General features: G+C 51.9%; 2 protein-coding genes and 2 non-coding genes across 8 annotated transcripts; 3 read left to right on the forward strand and 1 right to left on the reverse strand.

The window, feature by feature from the left end:
* The first annotated feature begins 12 nt into the window (after nucleotides 1-12).
* AGBL5 (AGBL carboxypeptidase 5) lies at nucleotides 13-18,987 on the forward strand. 5 transcript variants are annotated; one of them, XM_060650694.3, is made up of 16 exons: nucleotides 13-389; nucleotides 825-965; nucleotides 2,320-2,579; nucleotides 2,829-3,000; nucleotides 3,320-3,483; nucleotides 4,047-4,224; nucleotides 4,470-4,648; nucleotides 5,078-5,534; nucleotides 6,020-6,189; nucleotides 6,522-6,657; nucleotides 7,321-7,523; nucleotides 8,149-8,363; nucleotides 15,779-15,934; nucleotides 17,005-17,117; nucleotides 17,960-18,090; nucleotides 18,447-18,987. In XM_060650694.3, exons 3-16 carry the CDS (start codon nucleotides 2,365-2,367, stop codon nucleotides 18,616-18,618), a joined length of 2,661 nt encoding a protein of 886 aa, XP_060506677.1. In that variant the 5' UTR covers nucleotides 13-389; nucleotides 825-965; nucleotides 2,320-2,364; the 3' UTR covers nucleotides 18,619-18,987. The 5 variants fall into 5 exon arrangements, with proteins under 5 accessions (XP_060506677.1, XP_060506694.1, XP_078300982.1 ...); XM_060650711.3 differs by lacking the exons at nucleotides 13-389; nucleotides 825-965 and adding exons at nucleotides 1,059-1,206; nucleotides 17,418-17,464 and having other exon boundaries at nucleotides 18,447-18,556; XM_078444856.2 differs by lacking the exons at nucleotides 13-389; nucleotides 825-965 and adding an exon at nucleotides 1,059-1,206 and having other exon boundaries at nucleotides 4,602-4,648.
* TRNAY-GUA (transfer RNA tyrosine (anticodon GUA)) lies at nucleotides 180-269 on the forward strand. The gene is given in 2 exon segments: nucleotides 180-216; nucleotides 234-269. It is a non-coding gene; the product is annotated as a tRNA-Tyr (tRNA).
* On the forward strand, nucleotides 605-677 carry TRNAA-AGC (transfer RNA alanine (anticodon AGC)). Its single transcript has one exon. It is a non-coding gene; the product is annotated as a tRNA-Ala (tRNA).
* OST4 (oligosaccharyltransferase complex subunit 4, non-catalytic) lies at nucleotides 18,859-20,131 on the reverse strand. Its single transcript, XM_060650851.2, has 3 exons — nucleotides 19,999-20,131; nucleotides 19,738-19,875; nucleotides 18,859-19,087 (listed from the first exon to the last, which is right to left on the reverse strand). Exon 2 carries the CDS (start codon nucleotides 19,872-19,874, stop codon nucleotides 19,761-19,763), a length of 114 nt encoding a protein of 37 aa, XP_060506834.1. The 5' UTR covers nucleotide 19,875; nucleotides 19,999-20,131; the 3' UTR covers nucleotides 18,859-19,087; nucleotides 19,738-19,760.
* Between the last annotated feature and the right edge of the window lie 5,243 nt (nucleotides 20,132-25,374).

Consider the following 25,374-nt stretch of genomic DNA (forward strand, 5'->3'; position numbering starts at 1 on the left):
CTTTGCCCGAACTTGTTTCCGGCTTCCTTTGTTTCTGTGCGGCTTGGAGGGACTCGGCAGGAGAGCTCCTTTTATAAAGCGGGGTGGGGAGCTCTCCCCCAAATCTTCTAGATCTTGTCAGAGTAATGTGGCGTTGGTAAGCATTAGGGAGGAATTGGCAGGCGCTAGAGACAGCGGAGCCTTCGATAGCTCAGTTGGTAGAGCGGAGGACTGTAGTGGTACGAGTTGCGGCAATCCTTAGGTCGCTGGTTCGATTCCGGCTCGAAGGACTTCGTACAATCTTTTTAGCTTCCAACTCAAGCCAATCAAGTCGTAGGGAGAAAGTTTCACCGAGAGGCCCGCTGTGGATTTGCAGGAGCACGGCAGATGTTCGGTGAAACACATGTGCAGTAAGTAATCATTGTACGATCCCTCTTCTGTGTTAAATGCGAAGATATGTTATTACTATTGCTTACGTGTGATTATTATATGCCTGCTTTTAAAAATCTTGCCCACGATCCCCCTGTACACTGCTAGATAAAGGTTTTGAATTACGGTCGGTCCTCGGGTCAGCGGCCAGCCTAGAACAGCCTGTAAGGCAAAAGGAAGAGAGGCGGCAGCAGGCGGGGGATTAGCTCAAATGGTAGAGCGCTCGCTTAGCATGCGAGAGGTAGCGGGATCGATGCCCGCATCCTCCACTGAGGCTTTTTGCCCCCTGTATCTGTATCAGTATCAGAGGATTCCTGAAGGGCGGGAGATCCGCTGACCCGGGAAGGTATTTTGTTATACACAGAAGAGCGCGGTGCGCAATGATTAGCTTCGCACATCGTCCTTTTATTTTGCAGGTGAGTCTTCCGGTTTATTTCTTGGTCACTTCTGTCTTGCCCTCCTCCCAGCGGGCAGGCCGTTAACCGTCTTCTGAGAAGACCCCGGTGGAACCCTCTGGCCGGATCTGCCCGCCGAGCCCCCAAAAGCCACTGGCTCAGGTACCCGCTAACGTGCGAGGGAACCCCTGCGTGCTGACCAATGGCAGCGAGCCTTACTGGGCGGGTAGCCAGCTGTATCAGCGGCCAATAGGCGAGAGACTTCTTGTTTCCTGGCAGAGCGGGGTCCCGGCACCGCGGCGCTCGGGTTTTGTTTGGGTCCTGGGTGGAGGACCCGGGTGCCGGGGCTCGAGGTGGCGCCTCGCTAGCGGGAGAGGGAGCGGGATCGCCGGCCCCGAGAGAGGTGAGGGGCGCTGCGTGGAGCGCGGGCCCCGCCGGCCCCGGCCCCGCCCCCTTCTCAGCCCCTTTCGGCCCGGAGCCCCTCTGGAATGCCACCCCGCCCCACGGCCCGGCCCGGCCGCCCCCCCTCCCCCCCCGGCCCCACTCCCACGCCCGCACCTCAGACCCCCCCAGTCCTTGCCCCGAGTGTGAGATCCTGTCGTCCATTCATGCCTCCGAACCCCGCCCTGCCCAGGGCGAGCTCGGTCGGTGTGAGGTGAGGGTCTGTCAGAGTCGAGGGTCGAGAATCACCCCCTACCCCCAAGTGGGTCTCTACCAGCCACGTTTTTAGAGGTGCTCAGCATACCCATCACTTACCCACAACTATTGCCAGCGTAGCTTTTTCAGGGACTCCAGTGCTTTGCAGGGCGGGAGGGGGCTGGAGACAGACCCATGCCCTAACTGGCATTGAGCTACAGTTTCCAGGTGAGCAGGTGGCTTCTGCCTTGTTTCTTTTGACTTGGCAAAGGCCACCGTTTTCTAGGCATAGGGTAGTGACAAAAAAGGAAGAACTAGCCCTTCCAAGGGTTCAGGGGAGCCACAGACGAATGCCTGGTCAGGACTTGTGAGGACAGAGGAGTGGAGAGAAGCAGCTGCCCATTTAAACTTAGAATCTTGGCTCTCTCCGCTGCTCTGCTCTGCTGGAGATCGGGGAGCCAGTCTAGGAACAAGAGATCCAGAACGGCCCGTTTTTCAAGACGGCCACGTGCTGTGGTGGGTGTATCTGGGTAGGTTTGAGAAATCTGACCTCTCCAATGTTATTCTCCAGCCTTTTGCAAAAAAGCTTGGACTCTAGCGTTTCTCAACATTAGTTAAGCCATGGAGTACTTCATTTTGGGTAAGCCAAGATGTAGTAAAACGGGGTCCTTTTAGGTCAGTTATAACCCTTTGTGTGGCGTTAGACAACTCCTTTCTCTTAGCCTTTGCTAGAAGGCCACTTCTGCCTTTTCTGAGGTGGAAAGAGCCTCTTGCTTCTTAGGGCATTTCCTAAGAAGAGCTTTCATTGATCAGGAGATACCCAAAAACCTTGTTTTCATTTTTCTTCCTTCTTCCTACGCCACCCCCCACTCTCCCCCAGCTCTCAGGGCCAGAGTGGGCAGGAGGATGCTTTCCCAGCCTCACCATGGAGCTGCGCTGTGGGGGATTGCTGTTCAGTTCTCGCTTTGATTCAGGGAACCTAGCCCACGTGGAGAAGGTGGAATCTGTGTCTAGTGACGGGGAAGGAGCAGCAGGTGGGGCATCAGCCCCCACCAGTAGCATCGCCTCTTCTCCTGACTACGAGTTCAACGTGTGGACCCGACCAGACTGTGCTGAAACGGAGTTTGAAAATGGGAACAGGTAAGGGGGGAAGAGGGGAGGGTGGAAGAAGGACAAGAGAGGAGGTGGCCAAGGCCCCAAATCCAGGCTCATTTCGCCGTCTTACAGTTCATACCGTCAGTACCCTTCCTCTCCCTCCCCTCCTCCCTCCTCCCTCGCCTCCTCTGTACCGAACAGGCCTTTCCCAACCTCGCTCGCTCCAGCTGTTTCACGTAGCCTGTCTCCAGCCCTCAGTATGTAATGACCTATTCCTCCTCCTCTGGCCCTCAGGTCATGGTTCTACTTCAGTGTCCGGGGAGGAACTCCAGGGAAACTCATCAAGATCAACATTATGAACATGAATAAGCAAAGCAAGCTATACTCCCAGGGCATGGCCCCCTTTGTGCGCACACTCCCCACCCGGCCACGCTGGGAACGCATTCGAGATCGGCCCACCTTTGAGGTAAGTTCTCCATGAGGGGGAAAGACAGACTTGGGTGCTAAAAGCAGAAGAGGGAAAGAATAGAGGAGTTACCCCAGATAGAGAGTACCAGGCAGGTGGGACGCCAGGTTTTGGTATCAGCTTTCCCTCTAGTGCTAGCTGGAGTCCAAGATAAGCCCCTGCCTCAGGAAGCCTAGAAGGAGCCGACTGTCATATGGAAAGTCCCAGAGGGAGGGAAGTCGGGCATTGTGTTGAGGGTGTAAGGTCAGTTCCTGGCGATCCCAATAGGATCTTAGTTCTCACACCAACAGCCCCTCCCTCTTCCTCCTCTGCTCCTCAGATGACAGAGACGCAGTTTGTGTTATCCTTTGTCCACCGTTTCGTGGAGGGCCGTGGGGCCACCACCTTCTTCGCCTTCTGCTACCCCTTCTCCTACAGTGACTGCCAGGACTTGCTAAACCAGCTAGACCAGCGCTTTCTGGAGAACCACCCTACCCATAGCAGGTGCCAACCCCATCCTTACTCCTGCCACCCAGTCCTCGACCAGACAGCACCTCTGCTACTTCTGTAACTTGCCCCAGGAGCCCCGAACCAAAATGTCACCCGCTCTTTTTCTGTGCAGAATGTGGGACTTTGGGTACCTTTGACCAATATGTTCCTGTGTGACCATGACCTCAGCCTACCGCTACCTGCATTCTACTCACCCACCTGCCCAGTTCAAGCCTCTTAATATCCCAGCTCCCATCAGTTGCCCAGAACTTAGCCCCGCCATTGCCCAACACACCTTTTTTTCTGTCCCGGCAGAGGGTGAGTCTGTGTATGAAGTCATCACATAGTAGAGAGCCATAAACTGGGGAGAAAACAATAAGTTCATCCCGTCTTGTATTCTGCATTCTACTAATTCAGACGACCCAAATCCTCAGCCTCATTTAACACTCTGAGGGACTCTAAGGCCCCAAAGGTTAGCGTGAAAGACCAGATCCTACAAATCCTAGGCCGGGGATGAGGCTCACCTCTTGCTAGGACTTTAGGGACTTCTCGTGGCTTAATCATTTTTATCCCCATAGCCCCCTGGACACCATTTATTACCACCGTGAGACCCTTTGCTATTCTTTGGATGGACTTCGTGTAGATCTGTTAACGATCACTTCCTGCCATGGGCTTCGAGAAGATCGAGAGCCCCGTCTAGAGCAGCTATTTCCTGATACCGGCACCCCCCGACCCTTCCGTTTCACAGGCAAGAGGGTGAGTGGGAACAGCGTAAAGGTAGCACCATGGCCTTTCCGTAGCTCCAAGCCCTGTGGATAGCTTAAGGCCATGTTACCTCTGGGAGTCGTGGCCGCATTCGGAGGCAAGCAGGGCTGCTCCCGGCTCCACTTGCAGACTCAGCCAGCTGCAAATCCAGTGGCTCTTCCTGCCCGCCCCCCATTTACTGTTAGAGTGGACCTACCGGGTAACTGGCCTAATGACCGCTCTCCTCTCCACCTCAGATATTCTTCTTAAGCAGTAGGGTACACCCTGGGGAGACTCCATCTAGCTTTGTCTTCAATGGCTTTCTGGACTTCATCCTTCGACCTGATGACCCCCGGGCCCAAACCCTGCGTCGCCTCTTTGTCTTTAAGCTGATTCCCATGTTGAACCCCGACGGTGTGGTCCGGGGCCACTACCGGTAAGCAGCCTCCCCAGCCTGTCAGGATCGTTCCCAGTCCCCTTCGTGTCCTTCACCTCAGTGAAATACTATCAGCCTCTCCTTTTAACTTCTCCTGCATTCCCAGTCCTCTTGTACCCGAACAAGGGCAAGCCCATCTCATTGCCCAGGGACCAGAGAAGGAATGTGGCACATCTAGCAGCGCTCTCTGGAAGGAGCAGAGTTAGAATAACCGCAGGTCCATCTGGGTAGAGGGAGCCGTGCTTAGTCTCTGCGGTCGGGGGGACAGCCCACCAAGGAGAGGGCCTGTTCTCAATCCTTTCCTTCCTAATGCAACCTGGGCCTCTCATTTTGCAAGTCAGTCTCCCCCAGGCCCCCTTTCATCTACTCTCATGTCTCCTTCACCGGCTCAGCGCTCTAGACTCTGCTTCAGTCTCTGTTTTCCTATAGCACAGACTCGCGTGGAGTGAACCTGAACCGTCAGTACCTGAAGCCCGATGCAGTCCTGCACCCAGCCATCTACGGGGCCAAAGCTGTGCTTCTCTACCACCACGTGCACTCCAGACTGAACTCCCAGGGTCCCTCTGAGCACCAGCACAGTGCCCATCTCCCTCCTGATGCTCCCCTTTCTGACCTCGAGAAAACCAACAATATCCAAAATGAAGCTCACCTTGGGCACGCGTCTGACGGGGATGACCCTGAAGGCTGGACACAGACCAAGTCGGCAGAACAGAAGCCCAGCGGTGTGTGGATTATGCCACAACGGTCCGCTGAGGTTGAGCAGCCGGCCCCCGACACCATCCCCCCTAAAGAGAGTGGCGTCGCTTACTATGTGGACCTGCACGGACATGCTTCCAAAAGGGGCTGCTTCATGTATGGAAACAGCTTTAGTGATGAGACCACCCAGGTAGGAATCCAGAGTGCCACGTGAGTGTGGGAAGTGTTGCAGGTCAGGAGATACAGGTTAGGCCGAGGACAGAGGGAAGGTGGTCTTGTGACAGGAAGGCCTGTGGCTGCAAGAGGTATTCTACCTCCAAACAAGCTTCAAAGGGCCAAGGGGGGATGGCACTGGGGCTTTGTGTCTCAGTCTTTACATCATGACCTCTGAACGAAGACCAAGCTGTCAGCATCGTGGTCTTTATTCTACAGTTTGGGAAATCAGGGGAAAAGGAAAAGTTTGCATTGTGGGAGAGAAGAAGCTAAGAGCTTAAAAAGAGGTAGAACTGTACCTTTCCAACACCTGGAAATAAGGTCAAGCACACAGTGACATTTTCAAAAAACACGGTCTCTGCCGTGTATTTAGTCACATGGCCCCCTGCTTGCCATCTCTTCCTTGCCCGTTCCTTCTTTCTGTCTGTCTCTCCTGAATTGCCTTTTTCCTCCCTCATACAGGTGGAAAACATGCTGTATCCAAAGCTCATCTCCTTGAACTCAGCACACTTCGACTTCCAGGGTTGCAATTTCTCAGAGAAGAACATGTATGCCCGAGACCGCAGAGATGGCCAGTCTAAGGAGGGAAGCGGCCGGGTTGCAATCTACAAAGCCTCAGGGATAATCCACAGGTTGGGGGGAAACTGGGATATAGCTGATGAAGTAACTTCCTTAAAGAAAACAATACCCAGTCTAAGTTGTTTGAGGGGCAAGGGATGGCCCAAATCTTCGCAAAAGACAGGCTCACCATTAGCACTGCTGTCTTTGGCCTGAGAGTCTGACTTTTTGGGACTTCTCGGGTACATGATAGAGTGCCGAGGTCAATTGCTAGTTCCTAAGGATTAGCACTTTGTTTGTATCCACTGTTTTCCAAGTGATTATTTCTTAGACCACCTAGGCTGTCCCCCATGGTTCTGTTCTGATTTTTCCGGGCAGGACACTAATAAAGGTCTCTGTGTCTTAGCTACACACTTGAATGCAACTACAACACCGGACGCTCAGTTAACAGCATCCCTGCCGCCTGCCATGACAATGGGCGGGCCAGCCCCCCTCCCCCGCCGGCTTTCCCCTCCAGATACACTGTGGAACTGTTTGAACAGGTATGAATACAGGGGATACCTGGGGAAAAGGGGAACCCCAAAGTCTGGAATGGTCTTCACTCCTGCTGCCTAAGGCCCTCTGAAGAGAGGCTTACCACCGTCACCATCTCACCACTGTGGTTATTTTCCGCAGTTAGCATAGGGGCAGGCCCCAGACTCTGATGGGATTGGGACGATGAGTAGGCACTATTTCTGACCTCATACCACAGAGAATCCCCAGCACATCTGAGTCAGATTCTTTGCGTCTTAAGCTGGTCTTCTTCCTTCTGTTGGGTTTGTTCACTCCTACCTAGGCTTAAAAGCACCACCTCTGCAGTGGTCTTTGAGGACCCCAGGGTCCTAGAGCACGCGAGAGAAGGAGAAAGAGCTGCAGGTTATAGAAGAGATTGAAACGCCTTCTCCTGCTGGGAGAATGCCTTCCTGGTGCCAGCCAGAAAGCACACTTGCTCTTGCCCATAAAGGATGAGGGTCCCAAAATGAGCAACGGTTTAGGGAACGGCTTTAAATCTGCCGAGATAAATAGCCCTGGCACAAAATATAGCCTGCCCGCTGAGGAAATTTGGGGCCGGGCCTCCCCTTCCACTGTGCTGTGCAACCCCCTCCCCAACATAGCAGCCTGGGTTGGAAGTCCCAGATGCTGAGCCAAACTGGACTACCCCACAGGTGGGACGAGCTATGGCCGTTGCAGCTCTGGACATGGCAGAATGCAATCCATGGCCCCGAATTGTACTATCAGAGCACAGCAGCCTCACGAACCTCCGCGCCTGGATGCTAAAACATGTGCGCAGCAGCCGCGGCCTGAGCAGCACTGTGAACGTGGGTGTCAACAAGAAGAGAGGCTCTCGAACTCCACCCAAAAGTAACAAGTAAGACCCACAGGGTGGAAGGAGGAAAGGGTATGAAAGTGGAACAGGGCTTTAGAGCAAGGAGTTCCAAGGGGTTTGTGTTCCTCCCCTATCCAAAAGGACCACATGGTGAGTATTTTCAGAGCAAGTTAAAATTGGTAAGATTAGTAGATTTTTTTGAAAATGGGATCCTCTTCCCTCTTCCCTGGAGCTACAGACTTCCTAGGCATCTGGAAACCAGGCCAGGGGATTCCCTGCTCCAGAGCCCGGCACAAAATTAAATTTAATTGCGGTGGGGGTAAGGGCAGGTCTCGGTTTCCAGGGGTTGGGAATGACCAAGAGGTCCAAGGGAATAAGGGGGGAATTCACTAAGTTAAGCTGCTCCGAGACAGCCCCGCAGCCCTTAGTATGTTTTCTGCAGGAGCATGTATTTGTGAATAAGGGCTCCCAGGCATCCTGAGATCAGCTGGTATGGCCCAGGTTAGATACCCCATCTGTGGACACATCCCTCCCTTTTCCCTTGCAGTGAGCGCCTTTGCCTTTTTCACCCAAGGTGAAGTGTTCCTGAGCATCAGACCTCAGGGAAAGCCTTGGGACACAACCTCCCCGGCCCAGGGCTAACTGGCATCTGCTTGCTTCTTTGCAGCGGCTTGCCTGTTTCCTGCTCTGAAAATCCCTTGAGCCGTGCACGCAGTTTTAGCACTGGCACAAGTGCCGGTGGCAGCAGCAGCAGCCAGCAAAACTCTCCACAGATGAAGAACTCCCCCAGCTTTCCTTTTCATGGCAGTCGGCCCACAGGGCTGCCAGGCCTGGGCTCTAGCACTCAAAAGGTCAGCCACCGGGTGCTGGGCCCCGTCAGAGGTAAGCCAGTCTGGGAGCCCCTGCAACAGGTGTTCAGTTGTTTGGGGAATTGCTGGGGGAAATGAGAGCTTGAAGATACACACTCTTGGCTGGGACCAAGGGGTGAATCAATAAAAGTAGTTTATAGCAGAATCTGCAGCCTCTCCTGCGACCTTGGTGTTCCCTGCGCCATGAGCCCCAGAGCAGTACTGTGTGTGGCACAGGCGGGAGTCCTGGGTACCTGGGCTTCAGCACATGCTGGGAAGCAGGGGGATTTCCAAGAACAAAACACTAGCTGCAACAGGGCCACACTGAAATGTGGAGCCTCCATATCAGGAATGGTGTCAGACTGTCTTGTTAGGAGCAGTGTAAGGAAACGTCCTCACAACGCAAATTGTAGCACCGTAGAGATGGGAGAATCCTACCCAAGGTCTCTATGGGATGAAACCGTTCCTGGCTTCAGAGCCTGTTCAGAAAGCGGTATCAGAAGGATGCTAAGTCTTCCAGAGAAAAACGGAACAAGTACAGACAGCTTCTGTTGGAGGCTTACAACACAACAGTCTGGCCCCTCCCAGCAGTCACCACAGCTGCTCAACTGTGCATCAGTACCCCCCGGGGTTGGCTTGATGAGACCCTGCCTGGTCAGAGATTCTGAGTTCAGAGGTATACCAGAAACAGATGGGCTTTTAGGGACGAAGAAGAGGAAGAGACCGTGGAGCCATTCCTTGGGGGTGACTCAGACTTGGGTGGGGGGAGATTGTTGTAGTGCCACTTCCAGAAATACACGAAACCTCAAAGCAGTATTGTACGTGGCCTCTGGGCTGGAGACATCCTGCCAGAGTTTGGAGGCTTGTGAGCTAGAACTAAGAGGCTGGGGGTCTTCAGGCCGCACTCCTCATTAGCACTCCCTGGTAGGGACCCAGAGGCCTGCCCTGGGGCAGTGGCTATGGGAGCCTGACTGCACCCGCTGGAGCAGCCACAGGGGAGGGAGCATTGGTCCTTAGCAGCTTTGGCCAGTAAGACCGTTTATCCCTCACAAGCAACACAGTTACCGCTGCTTCTATTCCGAGCCCCATTCTTTGAGATTCTCCCTTCATTTGGAGAGGATGCTTTTGTACAGCGTTGTTTGAAGGAGAGTACTAAAATAATAATGCCACGTATTTAAATAGCATTAAACAGCGAACAAAACAGTATCACATATATATATTTCATTTAGTCCTCACAAGGACCCTGTGGGGTGGATGGCATTTCCATTTTTCGGATGAGAAAACTGAGGCTGTTTAAGGGCGACTTGTCCAAGATTTCAGAGCTTAATATTAAGTAGCAAAGTTACTCACTAATCATTATTCAGACTTCCTCTAATTTCTCTTCCTTTTTTCTTTCTGTTTTTTTCCTTTTTGTCAGCCTCTCATACCTCTTCACTCATAGCTCCTGGGAAGGAATGTCAGCGTCCTAAATTCCCCTTCCCTGACTACAAAAGAGAAATAGGAAAGAGTCTTCTCTAGGCCCAGGTCCTCACTGGAGGATTCTAAGCAGTTTTTCGTTCGTATTTTATTCTCGTCCCCACCCCACCCCATGCAGAGTGCTGTATGAAGCTCCGTCAGTGAGAGACATGTATTCTGTGTCTTTGTTACTTCCCCAAATAACGAAGAGAAAAGGTGCATATTCAGTACTAAATACTTCCCGGTTGGCTGACTTTAAATTTAATAGGGGACACAGGACAGTGAACAACATAAAAGCACACACTTGTAAACACAGGGCACTTGGGGAGCCACCGTCACAGAACACTCAAGAGTAAGTAGCCAAAGAATGTTCAGTTGAGCGATGATTTTGAAGAATGGATGGTAGCATATGGCTTGACAAAAACATTCCAGAGATGAGAGTGGTAGCCAGGGCCAGTGCTGCTGCGCAGAGAGGACAAGCAGCGGACAGACCTAGCTGGTGCAAAGGGCCAAGCCCTTCAGCACAGAAATTAGGTGGAGAGAGGTTGGAGGAAGAAGTTGAAATGTCTGGAAAACAAAGATGATGAGTTAACTGAGACATAGGACAACGATTGTGTGCTTCAGAGAATGGTGGGGACGAGAGATTTATGCAAGAGTGGCCTGTGAACTGTATGTATTGGGTAGGCGGGGGGAGGGGAATCCTCACAGTAATTGATATATGAGATAACTAATGGCTATACCAGGGTCTGGAAAGGAGAGAGAAATATATGCATCAGAAACAGGTAGCAGGATTCAGCGATGGTGGAAGAGAGGCAAACTAAGAGTTTCAAGGTTACAAGCCAAAGGAGAGAGTCATGGTGATGTTAAGACATTGTTTGGAAGAAAAAGTGTTGAGTTTATCTATTTCAGACATACTCGGATGTCATGGGCCATCTATACGGAGATGTCCTGCAGGCAGAAAAAAGAGCCAGCCTGTAGAAAAGGTGACATCAAGGTTGGATCTAGGCATCAGCCATACGCAGGTGCAGGTAAAACAAGTGAGAAGCGATGTCCCCCCAGGTAAATGAGCTAAGAAGCAGAAAAAAGGAGCTGGCGCCAGGAAGAGACACCCTGGGGACTTGAGTAAAACTTGTGAGACCTAACAAACTATGTCTCTAAAGTCAAAGGGTTGAGAAGAGGGTTACTAATTCTATCAAACAGGAATACTGGAAGGAGGTGAAAGGTCAGAGCACTGGAATCTTGACTCCAGGTACTACAGTTTTTGCCGCTTCATCTCCTAGAGTCTCCAGTAGGACTCTAGGATTGGAGACTAGTCCCGGCTTAGGATAGGGACCTGCGGCTTTATTTGTCCGGTTGATCTGTCCTATAGCTTTGTGCTATTTCCTGGTTCTGCACATCCGGTTCTTTGGCCCCTGCCACATCTAGTCATACTTTGTCTTCTGACATAGGAAGAACACAGCTCCTGTATCTCTGAGACCTAACTATAAAGCGGCTATACTTTCCAAACCCAAAACTGAGACTGTGATCTGACAAAAGATTTTTTTCTGACTGTAAATTTAAAAGAAAATTCCCACTGATGTATAAAAATCGTATCACACTTAACTGTATAGTTAATTCATGACTATCCTTTATTGGCTAGAACAGAGCATAAGATAGGCTATCCAGAAAATTTCAGAAAAGAGCTAGGCAGCCCAGCCAGAAGCTTAAAGCAGAGGTTAGGGAACTAGTCTGGCAGGTTCTATTCTCAAGACTGGAGGATGAACATTTTAGGAGGCCAACGAGCAAGGCAACTCAGGGTGAACAGGAATGTTCCTGAGACAGGAGACTGCAAGAGCCTCCAAGGAAGCTTGACCCCACTCCCACCCCCTGACCGCAGTGCCAGGAGCTTCTTTACCTAGTTGCCCCAGCTGCAAAACACCTCCTGAGCAACACCTGCCCAGTTATGCAGCCGAGTTCCAGTTCAGCAGGCACAGAAGGGCACACAGCGTTGGCAGCAGCTGTTGCTGCAGAGGAAAGTAAGCTCCCGGGAAGAGCTTATCCAGTGACCGAGTCAGGGAAGTAGGAAGTTGAAAGCCTGCAAGATACTGATGCAAAACAGAGCTTGAAGGCAAGCCGGCTGGGGTGAGGGTGGATAAATCAACCAGCTCCACCTGTCTGTTATGTAGGGCATAGGACTAAGGTGAAGCTGGTGGGGCGCCCAGGACTCGGGGTCGGGAGTACACTCCCTAGGATGAGTGAGACCCCTAGGATGAGTGTCTCATCCTAGTCCTGGCCCTGGATTCAGGCAAGTCTCACCCAGTAACTGAAACATATTCCCTGGCCCTGTGGCCTATCTGGTGGGGCCGTGGGGTAAAAGACAAGGGGCAGTGTAAAAACGGAGGCTGTCAGCTGTCATCCCACCACAGCCACCGTCCTCCCTCCCAGCTCTGGCATTTGCATCTGTAGTTACTAGAACGCTTTCCTGGCCTCTGCCATGCCATGGCTCAGCCGACGGGCTGCTTCTGGTAGAGCAGCTGAAGTCCGATGGTGAGTGGAGGTTCCTTTGAAAAGTGAGTCAGAGGACAGAGGAAGAATGCCTCCAGCACCATCACTAACCACTTTTACTTTTTCCACTGCAAACAAGTTTTGTGGTTAAGAGTAGATTAAAGCTTGAGGGCAGGAAATGTCTCCTAACACATTTACTTATTCCCTTGGTGCCTTGCATTTATTTATGATCAGTGAATACTTGTTGAATGGAAAAGACAAGAAATTGGGAGCTGAATAAATGCTTGTCTGACCTTTTCACCCCTTAGAGGGCATAAATCAGGTCTGTGGTTATCCCAGGGATTCAGTATGATCTAGGGTGCTCCGTGTAGGGACAGTTCAAAGATGCCAAGTCAGTAACTGTTCCTTTAAATTTTGAGACCTTTAGAATAAACCACTCTAACTCCTACACTGGGGAGGTCAGTCCGGCTCTACCTCAAGACCTCTGCCCCAGGATTATCCTTCTCCCAAAATGGAATCTACAGTTGATTACCATAAAATACAATCTCACAACCTCTGGAAGCACAGCTGACTCACATTATCACTCTGCACTCAGCCTCAAGCCACTGTTTTGTATAGCTTAGAACCAAGAAATAACAGCTGGGGTTCCTCCCTTAAATTTTTGTCTCAGTGGGAACTAAGTAGGCCTGGATTATACCAGGGGCCAAAAGTCAAAACACGAGAAATTGGGCTGTGTGCTCACATTGCCAAATTTACAGGGAGGCCTGGCCAGGCTTTAAGACAGTCTTTTAAGGGACACCTGGGTGGCTCAGTCAGTTGAGCATCTGACTTGATTTCAGCTCAGGTCACAATCCCAGGGTTGTGGGATCGAGTCCTACATTGGGCTCTGCACTAAATGTGGAGCCTGCTTGGGATTCTCTCTCTCTCTCTCTCTCTCTTTCTTTCTCTCTGCCCCACCCTCCCCCAGTGCACACTCATGCTCTTAAAAAAAAAAAAATCGTTTAAGTGAGGGTTAAAATGCTATTTTTAAATGCCTTATCCTTTCCATATTAGGCCTCTCCTAAACCAGACTGGTCTCCTGTCCTTAAAACTCTCATTAGGGGCAGGATCCTTGAGTTGTATCTGTAGTATCTTTCCCATAATATGTACATTCACACTGACATTTTTTACATCATATGCCTGTTCTGCTTCATACCTTCCTGAGTGTTGCTCAGTTTCTTGCTACAACGTAGAAATGTCCTAAAGGCTTTCATTCACTTTCTTACTTGCTCTTTCTTACCTTTCCTGGGGTGGGCAAGGCTTCATCCTTAACATGATTTCAACATGCCTCTGTGTAGAGATACCCAGATCATCAAGAAACCCACTATTTCCATCCTTGATCAAGTTCATTTCTGCCTGCTATGCACGGTCATCTGGATATCAACCTGATATCAGTGTTTTACTGAAGAATCACTCAAGGCTAGGTTCTACAGTATTTCTGAGTCATTGGTGGTGGGTGATGCTTCAGGTTGACTGTGGCCATGAGCCTCTGACTTCTGTCCTTTCACTGTGTATCACCTCTTTAGTACCCTAAGGTCTGTTTGTTGTTGTTGCCTGTTTACTATTGACTTACAATTGACAGGTCTGGTTAGTTTTGACTCTTGGCTCTAATTGGTACTCTAATTGGTACCCAGCCCCTCAGCAAACTCCTCAAAGCTAGAGTAGCTTCTGTCCTGAAATCTCTCCCTTTCTTCTATTCCTTATTCATGTGTCAACTTTTTAAAAAGACAGACCTGCCAAACCTGAGAGCCTCCCTACACCATCCAGTCACCATCTGCTCTCAGAACTTGTACCAGTGAGGCTCTAGCCAGAGTGGACCAGAAAGAGCTGCCCCACGGGGAATAAGCATATGTCCTTAGACTCAGATTATTGAGCCAGTCCATGGTCTATGGTGGGTGTCTGCTACTCAGGAAAACAAAACCTTTACTAACGTCTCTGGTTTTCTAGGCAGAGTTTTGTAGGCACCAGGATATACAGACTGGTATAGACTGGAGGAAAGTCCTTACCCTCGAGATATTGCAGTTTCAAGCAGAATACTAGTTAACAACTACTGAGTACTATGTACCAGGCATGATCATAAGTACTTGACATGTGCTAGCTTCTTGAGACAAAAACCATAAATCATTACTAGCCAAGTGAACAAAGGACAATAAAGCAAGGGAGAACAGTCAATTCTACCTGTGATGGTCAGGGAGGCTTCACAGAGGTGATATTTGAGATGGGTCATGTTAAGTTGTTCAAGGTTTCACTAGAAGAGGAAACTGACATTGCAGAAGAACCACACAGCTAGCAGCTACAGGGGCTGTGGCAGAGGGTTTGAAGGATCAAGTCAGCATCCTACCAAGGATGGGCAGACTGGAACCACAGTGGGTGGAGTTCTGAATGCCATGGTAAAGGGTTTAGACTTTATCCTTTATTTTTTTATGTTTATTTATTTTTGAGAGAGAGAGATGCAGACAGAGCATGAGTGAGGGAGGGACAGAGATGGAGACACAGAATCTGAAGCACGCTCCAGGGTCTGAGCTATCAGCACAGAGCCTGATGTGGGGCTCAAACCCACAAACTGCAAGACCATGACCTGAGCCGAAGTCGGATGTTTAACTGACTGAGCCACCCAGGCTCCCCTAGGCTTTATCCTTTAAAAGACCTTCAGTATCTCCTCCTTGCCTGAACCAAATGACTTTTATCAGGTCTAGGTTTTGGAATAATTTCTGGCACCGGTGTGAAAGATGGGAATGTAAAAGGGAACAGATTCAAGCTAGGGTGACAAGTGGGGAATTTTTTTCAGAAGCCCGAATGAGAGATAAAGACCTATAGCTGGACACAGGCCATATCAAGGGAGAATGAAGGAGGAATCCAAGCAAAGGCAGAGGCAGAATTGTCTAGATTTGGTTAAACACAAATCTAGATATGAGGGAGGAGTCAGAAGATGAAACAGGTTTCTAGGACATTTTTCACCAAGAAAAGGAGAAGAAAAGTAAGGATGGAAGAAAATTAGTTTTGCTGGGGTCATGAGAGACCGCCAGGTAGAAATGCCAGTGGACCACTGAACTGTAGTTCAGGAAAGAGGGCTACAGAGCAGCTTGGGAGTTTAGAGTATGCACAGCAGGAGGGGACCAAGGGTACAATGGGGGAGGGGCACTGGCATTTGGGGGCAGTAAGAGTAGCTGAAGAGGAGTGGTTAGAGGCAGGAGAAACCTAGGGAAGCTGTTTCAGAAGCCAAGCTCAGTAACTTCTCGGCCAGAAGAATGAACTGGCAAGCGAGCAGGGTGGTTAGCCACAGAGTGGCAGATGAGGGCTTGCTGTGACCCGGGTAACCGGAGTAAGTATCAGAGAGGTCTTTCTACCCACCTTAAATTTACTTCCAGAGAGGAGTGCTGGTGTGATGACAAGTGCGAGAACCAGCAGGGCAGTGGAGTGACAGGGCCTCACTTACTTGCCCTTTTATCTCCTTGTGTCCCTTCCACTCAGAGCCCCGAAGCCAGGACAGGAGACGGCGGCAGCAGCCACTGACCCATCGCCCTACTTCAAGCGGCCTGGCCCCATCCCCAAATCCTGCTAGTTCTAGCCCAGCAGCCTCACACAACATGGGCTCCTGCCTACTCCCCAGCTCACTCAGCATATCAGGTCTGTACCTACTGCCACCGAAATCTGGGTTGGCCAGCCTCCTTCCTTCCCTACTACCCAGGGTGTAGACCAGACTCCCTGCTAGGCTTAAACCAATCCCTTCAGCTCTTCTTTCTTGACTTGATGCAGAAAGTTAATGCAGGCCTCTCCACACCGGGGGCACCCGTTATCCTCCTGGATTATCCTAAACCCGTAAAGCACCCATGCTCTTGTACAGGAAGCTGGAAGTTAATGGACATCTTTGTATAATAAAATAGCTATTGTTTCTTGAGCATCTATATGGCAGGCACTGCTCTAAGCATGTTGTCTCACTTAATCCTCAAAGGTGAACAACCTGAGTACCTGCTACTTACTCAAGCTTCCTGGCTCCAGGAACTGGGCAACATTAGACACAACTGAAGAACAAAAAAAGGCAAAGGCCTTTCACCTGTCATCACAGCAAATGCTGTGTGACCGCATCATCCGCATAAAACCTAGGCCACCTGCTGTCCTTTTAAGTTATACACCCAGCTGTGTAAAGGACTGGACGGGAAGGATTCCTAAGACTCCAGTCCAACATCCTCTAACTCCCTCAGAGCCCACTACTCCCAACCTGTTAACGGCCTTCAACGGGTAGCCCTTGTCAATCTACCATCTTGGGTACTGACTTATCCTTGAACACTTACTCATTTGGATGCGACAGGCCCTGAAGTCTATAAATTCACAGTAGTTCAGTTTGATGGGCTGTGGCTCAAGTTGCAAGTTGCTACTCCACTCCTTGGACCCGACTACAGCATGCCGTGCTTCTCAACCAGGGGCCATTTTACTCGCTAGGGAACGTGTGGCAAGGTCTGGAGACATTTTTGGTTGTTACGATGGGGAGGGGACAGAGGAAGAAGAAATGCCATCTAGTAGGTAGAGACCAGAAATACTATTAAACATTCTGCAATGCACAAGACAGGTCCCCACAACAAAGAATCATCCAGCCCAAAATGTCAACATTGCCAGTTTTGAGGAACCCTGTTCTAAAGGAAGTTCCCTCTTCTTCTCCACGGCTCCCTACCCTGATAGCAGTTTTCTTTGTTTCCTAGGGAGCAGCTGCTCATTCCTGTCCTCAGGCGACAAGCCAGAGGCTGTCATGGTGATTGGGAAAGGGCTGCTAGGGACTGGACCTCGGATCCCCTGTATCAGGACACGACTGCAGGTAACATTTTTGTGTCTTCCCCAAACCCCAGTGTAACAACTCTCACAGAGCCCAGCAAGGCACTGTTCGTCTGGGTAGTGGGAGGGAAAATGCTCAGCACTGCTTTACAACCTCCCCCGGCCATATCAGAGAGCTGCTCTGGTGCCTGTGCCTGTCTGTCCAGTACCCCCATCCCTCAGCCAGGTCTCTTGCTTGCTTCCAACCCGCGTCCCTGCCAGATACACCCCAACCTCACCCCAAAGCCTGCTAGCTTTGGCACTGCCCGCCCCTGCCCTTAGCTTCTCCTCTCTTTCTGCCCAGACCTGCCCGAGGAGAGTTCCCGCCAGGAGGGGTCCCGGATTCCCCAGGTAACACATCTGGTTGCTGCTCCTAAGAACAGCTGTGCCACCAACTCCCAATTCAGTCCAGATTTCTCATGTTAAATTGGCTAAAGCTGAGTACAGACAGAGACCGGATGCGTGAAGCCTAAGCTGCTCTGGCAGGGACTGAGGCACAGAAGTCTCTGAGAGACCCACCAATTCTCCAACCTCTTTCCAAACACTGCTTCCCTCTTCAGCCAGATGTCAGCCATAATACAGCCATGGAGGTTAAATGCTAGATCCTTTTGCCTCCCCTAGTTAAGTATGACTTAGAGTGTATAGTCATAAACTGAACCTAAGAATTCTCTAGCTATTATCCTGCCTTACCCTCTCAGCTAGGGACAGTGCCCAGAAATTCAAGGTCCCAGTACCGGTGTTGACCCCTGTACTACACTCTTATGCACGGAAACTCTAGAAGCAAACCCAGAAGCAAAAAAGTTAATGGAAGAATCCAGCCTCTCAGCCCACCCCCTATCCACACAGGCTAGGCCCAGGTTGGGCCGGGGCTCACCGCCGACTCGCAGAGGGATGAGAGGCTCTTCGGGCCCCACATCCCCTACACCCCGGACCAGGGAGAGCAGTGAGCCGGAGCCAGGACCCAGCTCTGCACCAGGGTGAGCACCCGGGTCCATTCCCTCACCCCACCTCTCACCTCTGTCCCTTCATTCCCATTTCTGCGCACATTCAGGATCATTTTCTTCCTTCCCTAATCCCTCTGACCTCCAAAAGACTAAAGGTACTTTCATTAAGAATCTAGTCCCTGATTTTTTTCCCATCATGGCCTCAGTCTTCACTCCAAAGGACAAGAAAACAACTCCTTGTTAGGGCCTAAGGCCTAGGAGCCGCCGCATTTCAGCATCAGCCCAAGGTGCAGTGCTCAACCCACCTATCATTACCCATCTCCCCTCTCTCGTGTCCAGCCCCTGTCAGAGTTCTCACAAGCCTGATTCCTCTCTCTTCTCTGTTGCAGGCTGCCTCACGCCGGGCCCCCACGGCCCCGCTCTGCCCCTGCCTTTTCTCCTATTTCCTGTAGTCTATCTGACTCCCAGTCCCGGATATGTTACAGCGGGGGGCCTTTGGGCCAGCCTGAGGTTTGTTTTGTCCCTAAATCACCCCCACTCACTGTTTCTCCCCGGGTCTGATGCCTCCACCTCCATGCCCAGGATATAGCCCCAAGATGGGGTACACAGTGAGAAATGTGCTAGCCTCCTCCCTCAGCTGTTGATTCCATGTGACAACCATAATTCCTATATGAACGGACAGTGAATACCAGCCACACTGTTCTGAGACATCCCAGAGCACCACCTTGAGACAGCACAAAGCAGAAACCTGCTACCCCATCCCTCCCTCCACAGCACAAGATTTTGGGACCACAAAAAATATATATCTATATTTTTATATTGGGGGGAGGGAGTAGAAAAAGCCCCTATCCTGGGCCCTACTCAGTGGCAGCTTCTTGTTCCATAGGGTTAAGGAAGACTTTGAGGAAATAAAAGTTGTTTGGAAAAATCCAGGTGTAGTTGCTTTGTATGTTGTGATGGGTAGAGGGATGAAGTGAAGTGTGAAGGCCCCTCACACCCTCCATCTTGCCTCAGCCTATGTCCTGGAACCCTAGAAAAAAGGGGGAAAGACCCGAGGTAAGGAAAATGCTGCAGCTTTCCTCTGGGGAAATCCTTCAGGCATCCACTCCCATCCATCCTGTTCCCCCTTTACATTTTTGACCAACACTTAAGGTTCCCCACCCTACCCCACCTTTCTTGTCTAGGGCTTGGGTCTACAGGAGCCACCCTAACTCAGTGCCTCTTGCTCCAGAATTCTACATCTTTACAACCCCCCCCCCCCCCGCCTTCCCCCCCCCTCCCCCAAATTGTGCCTCAATAAAAGCCTCAACAAGCTTGGAGAAGTGAAGACTCCTTAAGTCCTCCTTAAGTGAAGAGCCCAAATCCTCATACTTGGGTGGCATCCTCAGTACCTTTACTCCTCTCTGTGTCAGTGTCTCCTAGTACCCAAAGGCCCAACTTGGGCATGGGGGTACCACGAAGACGGGGGCAGAGGAGTAGGAAAGTCACCCCCATTCTAGCAGGTAAAGGGCGGGGCACTGTAAGGCATTCCCTACTGTGTGCGGATAAAGGGGCTCAGTTCTGGACTGTATCATGCTTGGCCCGGCACTTTCTGATTTGAAGTTTCGAACCCTGCAGGCCCTGGCGCGGCCTCGCCACTCCACTCTCCGGGGGCTGGGCGCTGCAGCCCCGGACCGTTACCTGGGGCGGAGAAAGCGCCACTTTCATTCCTGCTTCTTGGGATTGTTGACGGCCACGTAGTGATAGAGAACCACAAGCAGAAAGAGCGACACGCCCAGCATGTTGGCGAAGATGGCGAGCTGCACGTCTGTGATCATCCTGCGGAGAAGAGGAGGGACTGAGCCTGGGGCTGGCGCATTCCTCGCCCAGGCCGGGACCCGTTCTCGCCCCCTGGACCAGCCACCGCCGAAGCGCCGCTGAGCGCGCTTACGCGCCTCTCACCTGACCAGCTGGGCTCAACGCGGTGCGGTCGGCGCACTAGCTCCAGGTAGGAGTTCCGGCCCGGAAGTGGGTAGCGCGAGCGCAAGCCCAAACCAGGCACTTCCGGCCGTGCTGCTCTGCCGGAATGGGCTCTCTAGCCCCGCCGTCTCGCCTGCTCCCCGAGGCGCCTCGCAGGGGCGGGGTCTCGGGCGGGGCTGCGGCCCAATTGCCCGCCGCAGGGGGTGGGCGAGCCGCGGGCGCGCGCCACAGGCGGGCGGAGCGCAGCTGGCCGCAGCTGGCGCAGCAGAGGACGCGGCAGAGCCGCGGCCGCCTCCCCGAAGCCCAGCGGCGGGCCGGGGCGAGGGTGCGGCGGCGTGGTAGGGTGAGAGGCTCGGCCTGACCCCTAGACTTCGACCCCGCTTCCTGCCTTGGCCCCCCGCGCTGCTGCCCACCCTCCGCTTCCCGGCTCGGCCCAGCCAGGTGCTTCCTTTGGGCCCTGCCCTCAGGGTCCCCTCCCTGGCCCCCGCGGTGGAGAGGGCGGTTAGAGGCGGTGCAGAATAGGGAGAGAGCTGGGGCGGCCGGAGGCTCCTCTCCTCGGCTCCCGCCTTTTTGCCCCACACCCGCCCAGGGGAACGATGCTGCTTGCGATCCGACCGGTGCCTCCCTTCCCCGGGCTCGCTCCCCCCGCCCCACCCCCGGAGGTGGGCGTCGGAAATAGGGCGGACCCTCCCGGAATCAAAACCCAAACCGTGGGACTTGGGCCAAGTGGGAAATCACCCCCCGGATGTGAGGGAGGGAGAGTGGGAGGGAGGGCCAGGACAAGCAAGAGGGGTTGTGTGTTCTGAGCAGAGTGGATCACTGAGGAGAAAGCCGACTGTGGGTAGATGACTGAGGGTCTCTGGTGAGGGAGCGGCCCTGGAGCTCTACAGCCCTCTGCCCCAGCGGGAACCTACTCCCCACCCCACCCCACCCCCTCCTTGCTTTCCCTCCGCTTCACCATAAAAGGGAACGGCACCGAGCCAGGCTGGGGCCGGGGGCTGGGCTGTTACTCTGGAGCTGTCAGGGGTAATGGAAGCCAGTTGCTTTGCGGTAGAGGGGAGCCAGGGCTCAGGGGACGCCTCTGCTTCTCTGAGCCAAGGAAAACTACAGGAGCTGCTGTGGGACTGGAGCAGCTGGGGCAGGGGACCGTCTTGCTGCCTGTGTGCACCATGAGCTAGGGGCTCACTAGCCCAGAGCTGGCTTCTGAGGCCTGGGACCATCAGCAGTGGGTCCTCCATGCGCTAGCCCAGTGGCTCCGAAAGTCAGTCCCTGCCTTGAGCAGTCAGTCTGTCATTCCCACTGGCCTTCCCCATGCCACCCCCTCAGCATTTCCCCGAAGTTTCCTATTTAGGATCCCAAGCCCATGTCCTGTCTACATAACCCTGAAACCCCAGGCGTGTACATCCTCGTGTCCCTCAGAGTGTCCCAGCCCTGCTCTGGGAGAATGGGGGTCTAGGTCTCAAAGGACTACACACATTATGCTCTGTGGCTCCTGGAAATTTGAGCCAGATCCAAGTCCAGCCAGACACTTAGATCTACTGTTAAAACAGAACGAAATCCTGGAAAGTAGACTTTCTAGACTGCAAATGACATGAGGGAAGGCCTTGGAAGTATTTCAGATTAACAAGGCTGTCCTGAAACCAACTGACCTCAGGCTGACAGAGCTGAAAGGGGCCTTCAAGATCATTTTACAAAGAAGGAAACTGAGGCCCAGAAGTAATTGATTTGACCAGGACTCTACAAATAGTTTGAAACCGTCACCTGATTCGCTTTCCTCTATTCCATACTCTGTGTCAGACTGTGGACTCGACAGGTTATCCTAGGGCCAGGGACAAGAGGAAAAGGTTTGTTTTAGAAACATCCAGAAATGTCTTTCACCTCTCAGAACTTGCCGTGCCTGGGTGCCTGGGTCAGCAAATCTTTATCGGCCTTGAATGGGTCATTTGGCCTAGTGCCTGGGGGAACTGAAATTAAAAAATGGTCCCCAGGACTAACCTAGACTCAGCTAAGAACTAACAAAACTTGAAAAAAGCTTGGGTGGAAATGTCTGTGGAAAGTGAAAGAGTCAAAGCCTCATCCTTGGGGGAACTGGAGGAGAGAGAGAATTGCTGCGAGGGGCATATGTGGAGCTTAATCTCTGGAGTTAGTGTGACATTTTCAAGGAGAAGACATGAGGGAAGGATTCAGCTAAGGAGTGAAAAGGCAGCAAGATCCCGGAAATGGGCCTGGGCCCTGAGTCCAGAGAGGCTGGCTCTTAAAGTATTATACCTGTGGGAAGGGTTGGGAAGAAAAGGAAAATGTGTACATTTGAGCAGGAGTGGACTTCTGCTCAAGAGTCCCCAAAAGCTTGAATTCCCATCTGGGTTTGCATAACCTAAGACCCAATTCATATCACTCTCATTTTTTCCCTCCCAATATTCAGTCCTCTGACAGAGGGCATTAGACATGAAATGCCCCTCACTGCTGGTGCCCCCAGCTGTCCTGGCCTTGGTACCTGAGCTCATTGCTCAGCCACTGATGCTTGACTGAATAATTTAGTTGTCCAGTATAGCGAGGATTTCTCATTGGCACTAGACCCTTGATAATTCCCCATCCTGGAGAGGTTATAAAATAGATCTTGTCCTCGTGCTCCAAGGACTTAGCCATTTTTGGTCTCCGGAATTCTCTTGGCAGTTTCTTTGGACATTTGTGGCTACTCGTCAGTACCACGGCCATCGGCAATGTATTTTCTCTAACCTTAGTCTCCATTGCAGCCTGCTGGCTCAACATCTCAAGCCTCCCCAGTGAACCCAGAGCCACTGATTTACTTGAAATGTCACAAACATTCTATGTCAGCCCCTAGGTCGGGGCTCCTAACTACAGGACTAAATGAAATGCAACCTACCACAATTGTATTTCAAAGCCACCCTTTTTGGCTTGACATACTTAATATACAACAGATTTTTAAATTTAAGGGGGACACCCATTTAAACTTAAGGAATGAAGGACAACTGGACAGTGACAAGATGGCTGGGATGACTTTTCAGATTGTCAGAGGCCCCCTGATGGGAGGGAGGGTGGCAAGAACAGAGAAAGAAAACCCACAGCAGCAGCCAGGGCAACCTGAAATGGGTTGGCTTCCTGCCAGGGCCAGGACCCAGAACTGATGCAGAGACCAGGGACAATGCTACAACCTTCCACTGACAGCAACTTTCAAATCAATCTCTTGGGGCTCTTTCCTTCAAGTCTCCCTGTGTGCTGATCCCCACACTTCCGAGGGCAGCCACAAATTTCCATTTCTGTGGATTTCAGCATTCACTTTCATCATCCTGTCGTTTTACGAACATTTCTCCCAGCCATCGAGATCATATTCTGGGCCATAGGACCTCAGGGGCAGATCACACAGAGTCACGTAGAAGATTTGGTGGCATCCATTCTCATGATTTCCAACTATTGCCCTATAAATGGTTTCCGGAATCAAGACCCACATCTCTGACCATCTCCTGGACATTTATTACCATTGAACTACGTTATTCTCATCTTAAACTCAGTATGTCCAAACTAAGGTCATCTTCTTCCAAACCCGTTCCTCTTCTCAAGTTACCCATTTCTGGCTCAAAGCCCGGAATCTTCTCTGATATCTCCTTTACTGTGGCCCCTTAATTACCCAGGCAGTCACCAAGCAATCACAGCCTTCTCTTCCCAACCTGCATCATTTTGCAATGTAGAATTTCGAAGGCACCATAGACAGTAGCCAACAGACCTCTAGCAGAGTCATGGGATTTGCTCAAAGGGATAATGGTACTTAGAGGAGGAGCAGGAACCGGCATCCTTGTGCCTAAAACCCTGCCCATTGCTCCTGTCTTCCTTCTGCATGTATATGGAGCTCCTACTCAAAAACGTACGATGCAAGCTCCTAACCGGTCACCTGGGCCTCTCCCCAGGTTTTCCACAATCGACTTCTCTGACTTTCTGTCCCACTTCTTCCTGACACAAATAAGAGCTAACACTTACTGAGCGTGTACCACGCGCCAGGCACTATTCTGAATGCTCTACGTGTATTAACTTAATCGTCACAAACCTAGGAAGGAGGGTACTGTTATTGCTGCCATGTGGAGCAATGAGACGACAAAGGCAGACCTCTTTCCCCAACCTGAAATCTCTCCCCTCCTCCTGTCTCTGTTCTTCACTCCCCCCCCCCCCCCCCCCCGCCCCAACACTGTTCCGGCTCTCTCTTCCAAGGGCTCTACTCTGACTCCCCCGAGCGTCCAGCTGTCTTTCCCCTCCTCTTACCCAGAACACATCATCCATTTGTCCGGCTCCCTTGGCACGCTGTCTATCCTGCTTTGTGTTCGTTTTCTGCTTCAGTGTCTGTGTCCCGTTCCCCCGCGGCCCCAGTTACTCGTTTCTGAGTCTCACGTATGCCTTTGCTACCTGGGCACCCGGGCACCTGGGCACCACCACAGTGCTGCACACAGCACTCTCATCTCCCTTCTGATACTTCTGCTTCGATCTTGCAAGCGAGCGCCCTACCACACAGGGACACCTGGTCCAGAGCACAGTGCTGAGGCCAGATGGTGAGGGGGGGGCCAGCTGACGGATTCGGACATCTCAAGAGGAGCTTTCCCGTCAGGCTGTTGAATGGGACTGAGTTCCTTGCTGGCTACAGAGGCTATCGGGCTTGCCTCTAGGCTGGGGAGTGACTTCCTTTGGGCTCTGTAGATTTAGATAACTGCCCACTTTGCCTCCTTCCTTCCCCTCCCCCACTTACGGCCTGGCCTTTACCAAGAAAGGCCTGGGATCCAAATTCATTTGGTTTTTTGAGAATAAGTCTCCTCCTGCTCATGCCCTCTCCATGCTTGACAGAAGGCTGTGACCTCATTTCCAGATTCCTTTCTTCCTCCTCTGGCTTCTCTGAATTTCCTGCCTGCCTCAGTGGTGTTCTTTTCCGTCTCCTCCCTGGCCCAGTAGCTCTCTCACCTATCCTACTTCTTCCTCCCAAGTCACTGACCTAGGTATTTAAATTCTAATCACAGCCCCACTCTTGATGTGCTGTGTTACCTCGGACACGTTACTTTCCACTCTGGGCCTCGTTGTTCACATCCGTAAAAGCAGGCAGCTGGACAAGATGGTTGAGTGATGCCCTGCTGAGCCCTACAAGTTCATTCTCCCTTTTACAGTCCTCCCCTCCTTTCTCGGGTCTTCTCTCCCAGAGGAGGCTTGCCCTAGCCCCAGGGGAGCTGTGGCTGCAGCTCCCGTTCCCTGTCTAAGCGACCAGCCCAGGGCCTCCTCCCCAGCTCTGGCCCCGGCTCCACTCCATGTGGCCCGTCTGAGAGGCTGGCCCCAAGCCTGGCGGCAACTCCACATTTCTCTGTTTTT

The sequence above is a fragment of the Panthera onca genome, chromosome A3, assembly GCF_046562875.1.
Source record: "Panthera onca isolate mPanOnc1 chromosome A3, mPanOnc1 haplotype 2, whole genome shotgun sequence".
NCBI lineage: Eukaryota > Metazoa > Chordata > Mammalia > Carnivora > Felidae > Panthera > Panthera onca.

Coding starts and splice junctions, on each gene's coding strand:
- OST4 (XM_060650851.2), bottom strand. CDS start 19,874: ATGATCACAGACGTGCAGCTCGCCATCTTCGCCAACATGCTGGGCGTG.
- AGBL5 (XM_060650694.3), top strand. CDS start 2,365: ATGGAGCTGCGCTGTGGGGGATTGCTGTTCAGTTCTCGCTTTGATTCA. Junction 8,364..15,778: donor GGTGCTGGGCCCCGTCAGAG/GTAAGCCAGTCT, acceptor CCTTCCACTCAG/AGCCCCGAAGCCAGGACAGG. Junction 17,118..17,959: donor GTATCAGGACACGACTGCAG/GTAACATTTTTG, acceptor CTATCCACACAG/GCTAGGCCCAGGTTGGGCCG.